Here is a 14,579-nt window from a genome sequence, read left to right as displayed (position 1 = left end):
GTAGAAGAATCCAAGAACCAATGATCTACTAGACTCTCACAATGTTCTTATTTTCACTCAAGTAACATTGTGTCCACTAGGTAATTATGTTCACTAGATACTCAGGTAACAATAAATTTATGTTCTCCTTCAGATCAAAGCTGAGATGTCAACTCCTGACAACATATTTTTATTTCCCCCACTTTCTGGCTGGATGAAAAAATCCCAAATTCGGTTCTACTGCAGCCCTCATACGTTGTCTAAATTTTTGATGCAGCTTAAGCCTACGCGTGAAGGAACGAAGTTGCAAATGTAGGATTTTACACTATTTCATTTCTGGAGTGTTACTTTGGTCACCGTAGCTTCCAAGTTTTGAGTGCTTTCTCGTTTATAAAAAAAAGTAAATGTTGAGCTGAACAGTCCAGAATACGATTTTCCAGAATTTGGATGAAACAAAAATAAACCAGCAAAAATAATGGCCGTATTTTACTGTTACGTATTACTATTTACGTAATAAGTATTTACTATTGATGTGTTTTTACTTATTATTACGAATGGTTGTTGTATGGCAAAAGAAGAACCGGATTCCTTTTCTCAATTTATTAGGTACTGAATAATTGCGTTGATGTTTCGAAGACAGAACACCCATCTTGAGCCGTTCTTGAACGGTAAAAGATGGGGCAACAGTTTCCAAAAACTATTTCTCCTAGTTCTAAAACTAGGCTGACTAACTAGGTTGAACTAAAACTGGTTCAACCAGAACTGATAGATAAAACAAAACGAAACAAGGCAATACATGTTTTTGATTACCAGAAGGGTATAGGGCTTACCAGAAGCCTCGTGTGGTAAAAGATTTTGAACCGTTCTTCAACAGTAAAAGATGGGGCAACCGTTTCCAAAAACTAATTCTCCTAGTTCCAAAACTATATTGACCAACTAGGTTGAACTAAAACTAGCTCAACCAGAACTGATTGATAAAACAAAACGAAACGAGGCAATTCATTCAAGTGAAATAAAAATTATGTTTTTAATGCTATTCTCGCCGTTTTTGCAGATAGCCTGAAACGTCTTTTAGAAACATGTTCACTGGTTTTTACTACTGATTTTGTTATATAATTTGTTAAATCAGTTTTAATTATAATTAATATAATTATTTATAATCAAGTATAATTATTTACCTTGAGTTTAATTTTTTATTTCCTCACCATCAACCTGTGTTATACCCTATCATTGCTAATGAGGGGGGATTCATATGGCACTTGGTATCTACCTAGTGACATATAGCGATCGCAAATTCTTTCGGTGTGTTTGTCGGTCTGTCTGTCTCGGTTTTGCTACTTTAGGCACTTCCAGGTATGCTAGGACGATGAAATTTGGCAGGCGTATCAGGAACCAGACCAAATTCAATTAGAAATTGTCGTTTCCCCGATTTGACCATCTGGTGAGGAGTGGGGGGACGGTTAAATCGAAAAAAAAACTAGAAAAATGAGGTATTTTTTACTTACGAACGGGTGATCGGATCTTAATGAAATTTAGTGTTTGGAAGGATATCGTGTCTCAGAGCTCTTATTTTCAATCCCGACGGCATCCGGTGATATTGCGGGGAGTTTGTGGGGGGGGGGAGGGAACCTAAAATCTTGGAAAACGCTTAGAGCGGAGGGATCGGGATGAAACTTGTTGGAAAAAATGATCACACTTCCTAGATACGTGATTGATATAACCGGAACGGATTCGCTCTCTTTGGGGGAGTTGGGGTGGGGGAGGGTTAATTCTGGAAAATTAGAAAAAACAAGGTATTTTTAACTTACGAAGGAGTGATCGGATCTTAATGAAATTGAATTTTTGGAAGGATATCGTGTCTTAGAGCTATTATTTCAGATCCCAACCGGATCCAGTGACATTAAGGGCAGTTAGGGGGGACCTGAAATCTTGAAAAACGCTTACAGTGGATTGATCGAGATGAAACTTTGTGGTAAAAATAAGCACAAGTCCTAGATACGTGATTGACATAACCGGAACAGATCCGCTCTCTTTGGGGGAGTTGGGGGGAGGGTTAATTCTAAACAATTAGAAAAAATGAGGTATTATTAACTTACGAAGGAGTGTTGTAATCTTAATGTGATTTCGTATTTAGAAGGACCTCGTAACTCAGATCGCTTATTTCAAATTCCGACCAGATCCAGTGTCATTTGGGGGGCGGGGAAAGGAAATCTTGGTAAACGCTTAAAGCGGAGAGATCAGGATGAAACTTGGTTGGAAGAATAAGCACAAGTCCAAAATATGTGACGGAAATAAACGGACCGGATCCGCTATCTTTGGTGGAGTCGGGGAGGGGGCGGGGTAATTCGGAAAAATTTGAAAAAAATGTGGCATTTGTAACTCACGAACGGGTGATCAGATCTTAATTAAATTTGATATTTAGAAGGATCTTGTACTTTAAAACTCTCATTTTAAATCCCGATCCGATCTGTTGACATTGGGGGGAGAATCGGGAAATCTTGGAAAACCCTTATAAATGTCGTAGATACGTGATTGACGTAACCGGACTGGATCCGCTATCTTTGGGGGAGTTAGGGGGTGGGCTTCAGTGCTTTGGTGAGTTTGGTGCTTCTGGACGGGCTAGGACGATGAAAATTGGTAGGCGGATCAGGGAGCTGCACAAATTGACTTGATAAAGTTGTTTTCCCCGATTCGAATATTTGGGGGGATGAAGGGAGAGGAAAAATTAGAAAAATTGAGGTATTTTTAACTTACGAGTGGGTGATCAGATCTTAATGGATTTTGATATTTAGAAGGACCTTGTGACTCAGAGTTCTTATTTCATATCTTGACCGGCATTAAGCCTCTGATTTTCCTTTTAAAGCAATCTGTTGATTCTTAGAGTTTTGTCAGAGCTCATACCATATGAGCTTTTGGCTCTTCCGATCTCGTCACAATTGCCATATGGGCTCTTAGCTCTTGTTCAAAAAGTATTGCACGGGGCTATTAAAAGCATGGCCTCTTCGAGCAGAATTAAATTTAAAAAAAAAAAAGTTTTTTAAATGCAAGTAAGGGGCAACATTAAAACTTGAAATGAACAGAAATTATTGTGTATATGAAAGAGGTTGTCCCATCCTCAACATCTCGCTCTTTACGCTAAAGTTCGACTCTTTTTTACACTCTTTCTTTCTTTGACTCTTTCTTTAGCGCAAAGAGCGAAGTGTTGAGGAGGGGACAAACCCTTTCATATATGGAATAATTTCTGTTCGTTTTAAGTTTTAATGTCGCTCCTTACTTGCAGTTAAAAAACTTGTTTTTTTTATATTTAATTTCTAAACGTTTTTTAATTAATGCATGTTTTTATTTTGGCTCACCGCACATGAATAATCAAAACCAAATTTGCATATTATTATTTTTTGGCTAAATGGCTTTCTCATAGTTTTGATCGGACGATTCTGATAAAAAAAGGAAGGGGGGAGGAGGCCTAGTTGCACTCCTATTTTTGGTTGCTTAAAAAGCAACTAGAAATTTTTTTTTTTACGAGCGTTTTTATTAGTGATAAATATACGTAACTTACGAATTTACTTACATAACGAAACTCTATATTTGTATATTTTTATTACGTATATGAGAGGGTTCTCCCCCTCGTCAATACTTCGCTCTTTACACTAAAGCTTCAATTTAGTCCCAATTCTTTAAGGATGACACCTGAATCATAAAGGCCGCAGAATAAATAGTCGAAAAAATATTTTAGCATAAAGAGTGAGGTATTGTGGAGGAGACAAACCCCCTAATATACGTAATAATTTCTGTTCGTTTGAGGTTCTAACCTCAAACGAACTCCTGCTGCTCCTTAACTGCTGCTCCTTACTTCCAACTGAAAAAACTTGTTTTTATTTATTTTCTCATTTGTTTTTTTTTTATATATATATATTTAATAAGGCAAGAAAAATTCCACATTTCAGTCAAATGACACTTGACTCGGGACTCTCATTTTCGTAAAAATAATTTCAACCTCTTTTGCCGTTTTGTTACTATGCCTTACAAAATTAGTTTCGCAAATATCGCTAATTTAAGTTACCAGGGAGAATCTTTCCATGGAGAAATTTTTTGTGGGAGAAGGGAATTTTACATGGAGGGGGAGCTGGATTTTCCGGCATTATTTAAAAAACGATTAGCAATTAAATCAAAAACAAGTTTTTTCAACTGAAAGTAAAAGTAACATTGAAACTTAAAACGGACAGAAAATATTACGTATATGAAATGGGTTGCCTCTCCTCAGTAGCTCGCTCTTACGCCAAAGTTTCTTTTTTAATATTTAAAGAGGCTATTTTTCTAATTAAAAAGCCTTTGTGATTCAGGAGTCATTTTTAAACAACTGAAACAAAAATCAAACTTTAGGTTCGTGAGGAAAGAGGGTTTAGCATAGAGGGGGAGCTGGATTTCCCGGCATTATTTAGAAAATGATCAGCAATTAAATAAAAAACAAGTCTTTTCAACTGAAAGTAAGAAGCAACATTAAAACTTAAAACGAACAGAAAATATTACGTATATGAGATGGGTTGCCTCTCCTCAGTAGCTCGTTCTTACGCTAAATTTTCTTTTTTAACTTTTAAAAGAGGCTATTTTTCCAGTTAAATAGCCTTTTTGATTCAGGGGTCATTCTTAAACGACTGAAACAAAACTCAAACTTAAGTTATTACATTTAATTGAAAACCTGCATTAATTCTAAATTCAAAACCTTTATTAATCCAAAAACGTTCTGATATTAAATAAAAAAAAATCACTAAAAGAAAGGAATGACATTAAAACTGAAGACGAACAGAAATTATTCCATATTTGAAAGGGGCTGTCCCCTCCTCAACGCCCCGCTCTTTACGCTAAAGTTGTTCATTCTTTTATAAAGTATTGTGAGAAAGAGTCAAACATTCAAACAGTTCGTTGAAACGAACTGTAAAACGAACGTGCAAGTAAGGAGTGACCCGGCTCAATAGTAACCGAAAACTCCATTGAAAAATCGGATTTTTACGCCGATTTGATCAGATCAACTTATGATCAGAAACAAACTGTAAGCAGGGAGCAACCCGGCTCAGTATTAACCGAAACTCTAAACAACGGAATTTTGATGCGTAAAAAAAAATCGAATTTTTATGCCGATTTGTCCAGATCAACTTATGATCAGAAACAAACTGTAAGCAAGGAGCAACCCGGCTCAATATTAACCGAAACTCTAAACAATGGAATTTTAACGCTTAAAAAAAATCGGATTTCTATGCCGATTTGTTCAGATCAACTTATGATAAGCTTATGACTTACATTTTCATAAAAAATAGTTTCAACTTCTTTGGACGTTCTGTTACTGTACTGTTCAATTAGTTCATCAAATATTGCGAATTTTAGTTATGTAGGAGAATCTTTCGTTGGAGAAATTTCCCGTTGGGAAAGTGAATTTCACACGAAGGGGAAACTGGATTTCCATGCATTATTTAAAAAACGATCATGAATCAAATAAAAAAAATAAGCTTCTCTCAGCTTAAAGTAAGGAGTAAGATCAAAACTTAATACGAACAGAAAATGTTACGTATTTGAGGTGGGTTGCCTCTCCTCAACAGCTCGCTCTTACGCTCAATTTTTTTTTTTGTTTTTTTTTTTACTTTTAAGAGAGGCTATTATTCGAATTAAATAGCCTTTGTGATTCAGGAGTCATTCTTAAATAACCGGAACAAAAATCAAACTTAGGTTACTATAAGGCTTTTATTAGTTTAAAAAAAAAGAAGTAAAACTAATATGGAAATTTCGTTTTAATTATTCATGTATGGTGAGCGAAACTCAAAACCTGCATTAATTCAAAACGTTCAGAAATTAAATGAAAAGACAATTTTTTTAACTGGAAGTAAGGAGCGACATTGAAAGTTAAAATGAAATGAAATTATTCTGTATATGAAAGGGGCTGTCCCTTCCTTAACACCCCGCTCTTTACGCTAAAGTTATTATTGTTTTAAAAAGTAGAGTTGTGACAAGAGTCAAACTTTAACGCAAAGAGCGTTGAAGAGGGGACCTGTAATGACTGAATACAGATTACTTATTATGGAAACTTTTTTTTAATTCTTTATTATTCTTGGAATATATGGTAGGAATATTATATTTTAGTTCCTATCCGAAGCCTCACTTGGTAGAAGATCTTAAACGGGTCTTGAACGATAAAATATGGGATAAGTGTTTCCAAAAAGCATGTCTCTGATAATATTTAATTCTTTTGTGATATAAGATTCAGAACAGATGTCTTGAGGTACGATCTGCGAGAGAAGTTACGACAGCTCTTCTAACTTTTGGGGGATGCTTAGACCTGAAAGGAAGATATCTCTTGTTTTGCGTTGATTTTCTGCGAATAATAAAAGATATTTTATTTACATTTTCATTTTCTAGAGTAAACTGTAAAAATTATTTCATATGTATTCAGGTGATCTGAAAAACCTCTAAGTTCATCTTCCCCATAATTCCAAATTGATGTTAAGTCATCCATGTAACGTTCCCTATAGATATGTTTTAAAATATGAATCCAAGTCTTATTTTCAAAGTGTTTCCATTGATATTTGCCAGAAAATCTTATAGAGGTGGACCTATGGACCAGATCCTTAACATAAATTCATTACGATTAGAATAGTACAAATTCCGAATGGAATCTAGAATTTATTCATCCAAAATAAAATATATGTGTCAGGGGAAATAAGTTTGTTCTAAAGGGGGTCCTCATCTTCAAAATCCAAGTGGGATCCAACGCCATATATTATTTGGGAGACGTCCTTCATTCACGCAATATCTGCCCTTATCTGAGCACGTATCAAAAACAATTTTGATTTAAATTGGAATGATCATATGAAAAATCTTCGGAACTGTACCAATAAGGCGCCTCGAGCACGCAATTGGTTATGCTAATCGACACCTGATTTTCATCTGTCATGAATTTTCATGACATTTTCATATGTCCTACATCGATTCCGATGTAGTTTGGGGTGTAGAATTTAAATATACCCTATAGATGCTGCAACATATTAGGTTTGTGCATGTAATTTCGATTTAATTGCGTTTTATAGTCATCTTGTGTACCCTCCAAATGTGACCGACTTCCATATTTGCCATGTGTTACTAAAGTGCATATCAGTGGCGCAGATTCAGGAAAATAAAAGAGGAGCAAGATTTTGCTTAAATGTAAATACGAGGAAAAGATTTTGAAGCTAGGATTCTACTGAAGCTAAGGAACTTCGTGAAACTTTTTTTAAGCTTATTTAAGTATCCTAAGTTTTTTTTTTTACTATTGCAGGATGTTAGAACAGCTTACAGCTGCAGAAGACCCAGTTTATGCTAGTCAGCTCAATATAGCTAAGGATACAATACTTGCACTTCGTCATTTTCGACGGGAAATAGTCAGTACTGTTATGAGGATACTTGTTGCGTCCAGAATCAAGGATGAAATCGTGCTCATTCAAGCGGCCAATGAATTGATCGTTAAGGTAAGAATTCTTTTTTTTTTTTTCTTTAGTTCTGCTTATTCCGTTTTGTTATTGTGTTTACTTTTTTTATTATTCTTATTCTCTTATTCACCATTTTGGTAGATTTTATTATATTTTTCTGATTAGTTTTTACTATTATTCTAATATTCTTTTCTTATTATTGTTGAAAGATAACTATTAATTTTCTTCATTACTTTTCTATTTTTCAAATTAATAATTTATAAAATTGCAAGTTTTATCATTATTTTTATTATTTACTACTATGTTAATTTTCTTTTAGGTTTTTAGCTATTATTAACAAAAGAGATATTAATCCGTTGAATTACTAATTCGTCACTTCTGCTGTATTAGTTTTTTGTATTAGTTTATTTTCTGTTAGTTTTCATAAGTATTATTTACTAACTGTTAGTTCAATTTTCTTTTTGTAGTAACTATTTTTGGTTTTTTCCTTTCTTCTTTAGTTTTATGCATTAGCTTTTGCTATGAAATTAGTTTTGTTTTAAATTAGTATCAATAAGATTATTCGTTTATGCACTTTTTCTGTTACTTTTATTTATTCTTTTTTTTTCTATTACTTTGTTTCCTATTTGTTTTGCCCCATGAGGCAAAATCTTTATAATGCTTGAAAGTTGGAACTGTCTTTCAGTAGGTAATAATATCACTGCAATCTAATATCTCTTATCTTTCTAGATTGTCATTGATTCTCTTTCCTATATTTCTTTCTTATTTTTTTTGATAATCGTTAAAATCCATCAGCCTGTTTTGACTAATACGTGTCCAAAATATGCAGTTAAATGTGTAGATGTACAATTTAAAGGGGATGAAAATGTAGAAATCAAGTATAATTTGATGGAGCTCAGAAGCACCTCAGGAAATCTGATGCACCTCAGGTTTCGACCGCCAAAAAGGTAAAAACTGCTATTAATTATGCTATTCTCTAGTTAAGCCTGTTTTGTGTTCCCTCTTGAAACATTTGAGTTTGCAAACAGTTAAAGCTTTAATTCTAATTTCAAAATTATTTAGTTTTATAAGTTTAATCCAAAGAAAATGTTTCCTGTTGAGGGTGTAACCTTTGCCAGCAGGTTTAAAACGAGTTGCCTTGCTTCTGGCGGTAACCAGATTATGAAAAGAAGAGAAATCTTAGATTGCAGCGATGGTATTACCTGTTGTGGAGAGATGAGAAAAAGAGATAGGAAAGATTAACTGATAAGACTATTGAATATTAGTAAGAAAAATTAGATGGCATGATTATTAAGGATTATCAAGAGAGACAAGAAAGAAAGATTAAATGTCGAGATTATCAAATATTAGAAAGATAAATTAGGTGGCATTCATGATGTTGCCTGTTGGAAAAAGATATGAAATATGAAAAGAGACCAACAGAATTGGGTCAAATATAGAAATCAAATAAAGTCGAGAATATTATGTGACTCGTATGCCGTCTTCAGTTCCTAATTAAAGTAAATAGAACCCTAAACAATTTATATGATATAGCAGGCATTTTATAGATTATAATTAATAATAATAATTTAATACAGAAAACAGGTGCAAGTATTTTACATTTCTCTGCGAAATAAGAAACTCGAAAACATGGCAAATTCATGAATCTACAAAAGTTTGTAATATGTATGTCTACTATATTTTTAGACGTTAAATGCCATGAAAAGTAAGCATCGGGCTGTCATTCGCTTCTGCTAAAACTTAATTTCTCGTTCACCCTCCCGATTCAAAAATTCAGGTCGACCTTGATTCTATTTTTGCCAGTGCGTCTCTCAAGTACCGTGGACTTGCATTCAGGACCTTGATTCGAGCAACAAGGTCACTAAGAATAAATGTGTTGAGAGAGAAGTTGAGAAAGTCCTATGGACGTTTCTCTAGAGTTAAAAGTCAATTTGACAAAAAAAAAAAACGCTTGATTGGCTTTATAACTCGTTTTTTGTTATTGATGGGAGCAGACTATTCCCCTTGCTGATGTCACGGTTGGAGATCAATTAGATATACTTAATGCTCTACTAAAAAACTAAATACACTGAAGAAATTTAATGCTCTAATGTAAAAGGGTAACATAATACACTTAACAACAAACTTAATGCTCTACAGAATTAAGAAGGACACTTAATACGCTTTAGAAAAAACTTAATATCCTACATACTTAAAGAAACTTAATAATCTACAAATTTATGAAAGATACTTGACTAAGACTTGAAAGAGACAGAAATTAATCTCACTGGGCCGCTGTAGGACAATTATTGTTTTTTTTAATGGGACAACAAATTTTATCCAACTTATGGACCAATTGATTTTTTTTTTTATTTAAGAAACCTTCTATCCTTCACGGTTGACCTTAAAGGAGTGCATTTGTACATTTTTTTTTTTAATTTTTTCTATTTTTTTTAACTTCTGAGTTTCTCCTTAAATAAGATGTATTTTTAACCTACTGCCACTACTACTGACGACATACTTTAGCTGCCACTTAGCTAAGCACACTAATCCTCCATTCCTATCTATTCAAAGTCTTCTGTTTAACCCCTCCTACGTAACAAGTTCTAATCTCTCTTGAATCGTTTTTCTTACCACCTCCTCACACCCCATTCGGGGACGGTATACTCTTCATTTGGCCCTAGATGTGATGCCAAAAAGGCGATCTTTGACAATATGTCATCCTTCATGTATAAATGCTGAACTTGCATTAGGTTATCACACTATCCTAAATTTATTTTGTTTTACGCAATGTTTATTCTCAATATATTTCTGAAACTTGAAGCTAAATGCTAACGCTGTGGTTTTCTTTAGTATTCTTTAGAAGGCATATAAAGGTGTTTTCTATTTCTGTTTGGTGGGGGGATGCAATGCCACCAAGCCACACAGCTGATTTTATCCATAGGCTTGTCACCTGAATAGATGTCAGGCAGTACAGTACACGTAGTGCAAGACGCAAGCATGTAAGTAGCCACCGGGTGTCTAACAAGAAAGGTGGCAATCAATAGTAATAATAGAAAAGCTGACCTAAATAACTGATTTTGTCTCACTCAAATGCCGTAGAAAATCTTGGTTGGTGGCGTCGAAGAGAAATTACAAGGACTCGTGGAAACACTTCTTGTCTGTAAAAAAGAGTATGGTTGGTATCACATTGTCCAAGTAGGCCTTTCTCACTAGTTTACTTAAGATCCACAAGATTGCAAACTTTTTTCTGATTGGTGGGTTACTTTTAGTATACGAATTATAGACAGCTTTCATTTTAGCCTAAGAAGCTTCCATATCTATTAAGAACTTCTTGAAATTTCATCTCAAAAGCTCCTCTACTGTCTAGTGTTTCGTAATTAAACTAAGTAGCTAACGAGGCCGAACTATTAAGACGGTACAAAAAAATTCGTATTATTAAGTTGGTCCGGCCAAAGTTCTTCAATATGAAATAATTCTAGAAATAGAGCTGAATCGCATTTTTTTTCAAGTTTATTAATTTCATTAGCTGCAAAAGTTGCTCGAGTCAGTTATTTATGCTAGACACGCTGCAGACTTCTGTATAACAACGGGAATTTGTGCTAGTATTGATTAAAAATTGGCTCCATTTCTTGGCATTTTTAAAACTTTTTGATTGTTTTTTTTTCTCCAAAAACTGAAATCAGGTGCTTATTATTATCATTGATTTTCCAAATTAGATTGATTTTGCCTTATTATCGCACTAAAAAAACATCACTAAGAAATGCCAAATGCTAGATAGTGCTGATGATTTTTTCTTTTTTCGACACTAGCGCAAGTTTCCACTCTTATAAGATGCCCACGCTCTTTAGTCTGTATTCTGTTATAAATTAATCCTTCTATGATTTTCTCTGAGCATAGACTAAATCTATGATTTTGTCATTATTACTGATTTAATTTGTTGTTGTTTTTTTCTCTCTCTGTGAGTTCATGATTAATTTTTTTCTTCTCTGACTAAGTGATTCGTTTGTCTTCCGTCTTCTGTACAGGCCTATGAGTCTTTTGGTGAATAGTAAAATGTAATATAGTATATGTACTTCGTGGTGAATATACCTTATCTTATCTCTTATTCTCAAAATTATTTTGTATTGAAGAGACTTAGGCTCTACAAACTTAATAGCATAGTCCTTTTTGTACCATCTTAATAGTTCCGTCTCATTCTACTTTTTTTTTCCCACGAAACACTAGGTGGCAGAGGAACTTCTCAAAAGGGAACTTCAAGAAGCTACTTAATAGATATGGAAGCTATGTAACCTAAGATTGAAAATTGTCCATAGTTGGAAGGCTTAAAGTAATCCACCAACCAGAAAGAAGATTGCACTCTTACGAATCTAAAGCAAACCAAGCAGGCGAAAGCCTCCTTGGCCAATTTGGCCAATTGTAATTGTTCACTGACTAGGAAATGCTACATACAGCTATATCCTATGCTAAGACCTTTATCTACTCACTAATATGTAAGAGTGAATAAGACCTGTATTTTTTTGTGATCAATCAAGCATTGATTTCTAATAGTCTGTTTAAAGTGTCCTTTTTTAACATGCCCTTAATCCTAAGTAGGATGGACTTCTTATTTTCTAAACTTTGTAACCTTTTTAGTATTTCTTCTTCTTCTTTCTAGTGTCAGAACATAATGAGTCTCATGGAGCCAAAAGCAGCTTCGGAAGCCTTATCTTTCTATGAAGAAAACCGACTGACTGTCAGCTCAAATAAAGAGAATGGTGACGTCACGGCTCCACTTCGCTCTATCGCAGAACGAATTATTCAAGAGCTTAGAACACCTCAGGTTGAGTTCACTCCTTTTCAAGCCGAAGAGAACCCTGATGAATTTTCTGAGACTGTGAACAAGGAAGTTTACCCAACTGATACTCACGCGATACGATGCGGTTCTCCCCCATCACACTATTACAGCTCTTCGGAAGAGCCTGAACCTATTGAGTTGACTTGTGTTAATATGGAGGCTGGATTATTGGCTTTAGCTGGAAAACTAAGCCAATTTTGTAATGTAGATGACACTGCAATAAGTGGTTTTCGACCTTTAGCTAATCTTGTGTCAAAACGACGGAGTACAACGCCAGTCGTTGCCCGTGAGTTGTTGTCGGCGCAGTCACCGTTAAGTCGCCCAAAAACTTTAGCCTTGGATAGTGAGGCAAAGCCCCAAAAAGATTGGGTCGCAGAATTGAAGCCATGCTTGAAAAAAATACATCACTCTGCAAACTGCCTACTGAAAACGGCCAGATTAGCTCACACGGTTTTAAGGCTCCGTGTTGATCCTCCTAAGATGGCACTCGACCATGCTGTCCAGCTCCGACGTGATGCCTGCTTCTCACAAGCGGTATGTTGCAATTTTGTTATACCATCCATGGCTGAACACATTTTATATGCTATGTTTTTCCTTATACTCTAGCTCAAAGAGTATGGGTAACTTACAGAAGTTGAAATTGGAGCTAGTGACGACAAATAATGACAACACTGTCTATCATTTGGCAACACTTGACATTTTTTAATGCTTTGTAATCTTTTTTTTGTCAGGAACAGGTGTCAGATACTTGTTACTAGAAAGAAGAGTATAGATGGCACCCAACCCCATTACACTCATTGGATGGAGAGCCATGAAATGGAGATCAGCACTGTCAGTAAGGATTGTTAAATCCAATGCCGTATTCTTTACCTTTACACTGAAAAAAGCCAAATGTTGCCAAATGCTTGATGGCGTTGTTAATTTTTTCGACACTAGTGCCGATTTTTACCCTTGTAAGTTATCAATGCTCTTTGAAAATCTGTTTAATTAGTTAAGCGGAAACAGAGACAAGTATATAAATATTTTGGTTTACGAAAAAAATTAGACGATGCGGTGATACAGCCATGGTAGTAGTAGAAATTGGAATAAAAGAAAAAAAAACATGGGTAAAAAATTGGCAAAAATAAACTGAAACACGTTGGACCAAACAGCTTAAATGTTATGACAGAGCAGGATCTCAGTCAACTTATTTTTAAAAGCTGTTCTTTGAGGGTCCAAGAGTCTAATCGAAAACTTTGCTTTCAAGTCACGTTATGGCCATCCCTGATGTATTGTAATGATAAATAGGAGACCTTTTATCTTTCTTTTATCTTTCTTGTAGCTTTCTTTTGACAGTTTAGTTGTCTTCGAGAATCAGCGAATCGTTGGCTGATGTTTGGATTCTTATAGGCAAAATTTTGTCTAATGTAACTAATTAGTATTGCTTATTTATCTTCACAAAAAGGAGGTACAACCTCAAAAGGAAACTCTTAGAAAATCGCGTTTTTCAGGTATGGAGAGACCGAAGGTGAGTCCATGGGCAAAGATGTTTTTATTTCGATATCCTTGGTAGCTTATGGAGGCTTAAGACGGGGCAGCCGAAAATTTGGACATTCCAATTAAATATTTCAAGACAAAGTTACAAGTACTTGGTCTCTTTTCCCTTTTGAAGAAGAATGAACTGTTTACAAAATCTGCCTATCTTGTAGATAATGTGCAGATGAAATGATATGCAGAGATTGCAGATGATATTCAGAACTTACAAAGGACTTGAAAGCTTTTTTTGTAAAAAAAATGTCTGAGAAGCTGCTACTTTTTTTCAACCAATTAATATCGTTGAATTAGTCACTAGAATGTTATATATTTTTGCAGGAGTGCCCTCCTATCTCATCGGTGAAAAAGGTTATATTATTTATGAAGTTCCAAGGTCAAATATCTTCAGATAATAGATTACTAGACAGGTTAAAACTAAATTGTTTTAAAAAACATTCCAATTAATTGTTGCAAAAGGATTTGAGCATTAATTGATGATCTGCTCATATATCATGTTACAAGATGAAGGGGGGGGGGATTTATAGAAGTAAGTTCATCTAACATGAATGCTAATCTTCTGTTATCTTTCAGTTCAAAGAATTTCGAATTCAGTTTGTACAATTACCAATCTGTTATCACGTTCCTAGGAATTTCCAGAAAAACAATCCATTGTATCGTTGGTGCATCAAGGTCACACCCTCAGAGGGGGGTGGGGGGGGTAGAGAATTTCATTTTTGAGGGTGGATCGAAAACAAGAAAAAATATGTTTTAGTCACAGAGTTTCGATGTTTTCTGGGAAGTTGGGAGATGGATTCTTTCAA

The 14,579-nt window shown here is 34.8% G+C and overlaps 1 protein-coding gene and 1 long non-coding RNA gene across 2 annotated transcripts in view; one reads left to right on the top strand and one right to left on the bottom strand.

Moving 5' to 3' along the window:
- Window positions 1-14,579, top strand: part of LOC136036417 (inositol polyphosphate 4-phosphatase type II-like) — a 46,665-nt gene that overhangs the window by 5,712 nt on the left and 26,374 nt on the right. Inside the window, exons 2-3 of the mRNA XM_065718634.1 lie at window positions 7,280-7,469; window positions 12,067-12,780. Coding sequence (XP_065574706.1) covers window positions 7,280-7,469; window positions 12,067-12,780 — 904 coding nt within the window. The remainder of the gene's footprint in view (window positions 1-7,279; window positions 7,470-12,066; window positions 12,781-14,579) is intronic.
- Window positions 1-14,579, bottom strand: part of LOC136036422 (uncharacterized) — a 59,388-nt gene that overhangs the window by 26,046 nt on the left and 18,763 nt on the right. The window lies entirely within an intron of this gene.

Source organism: Artemia franciscana, chromosome 15 (genome assembly GCF_032884065.1).
Source record: "Artemia franciscana chromosome 15, ASM3288406v1, whole genome shotgun sequence".
Taxonomy (NCBI): domain Eukaryota; kingdom Metazoa; phylum Arthropoda; class Branchiopoda; order Anostraca; family Artemiidae; genus Artemia; species Artemia franciscana.
The sequence above is the reverse complement of the archived record's forward strand: the minus strand, read 5'-3'. Positions and strand labels throughout refer to the sequence as shown.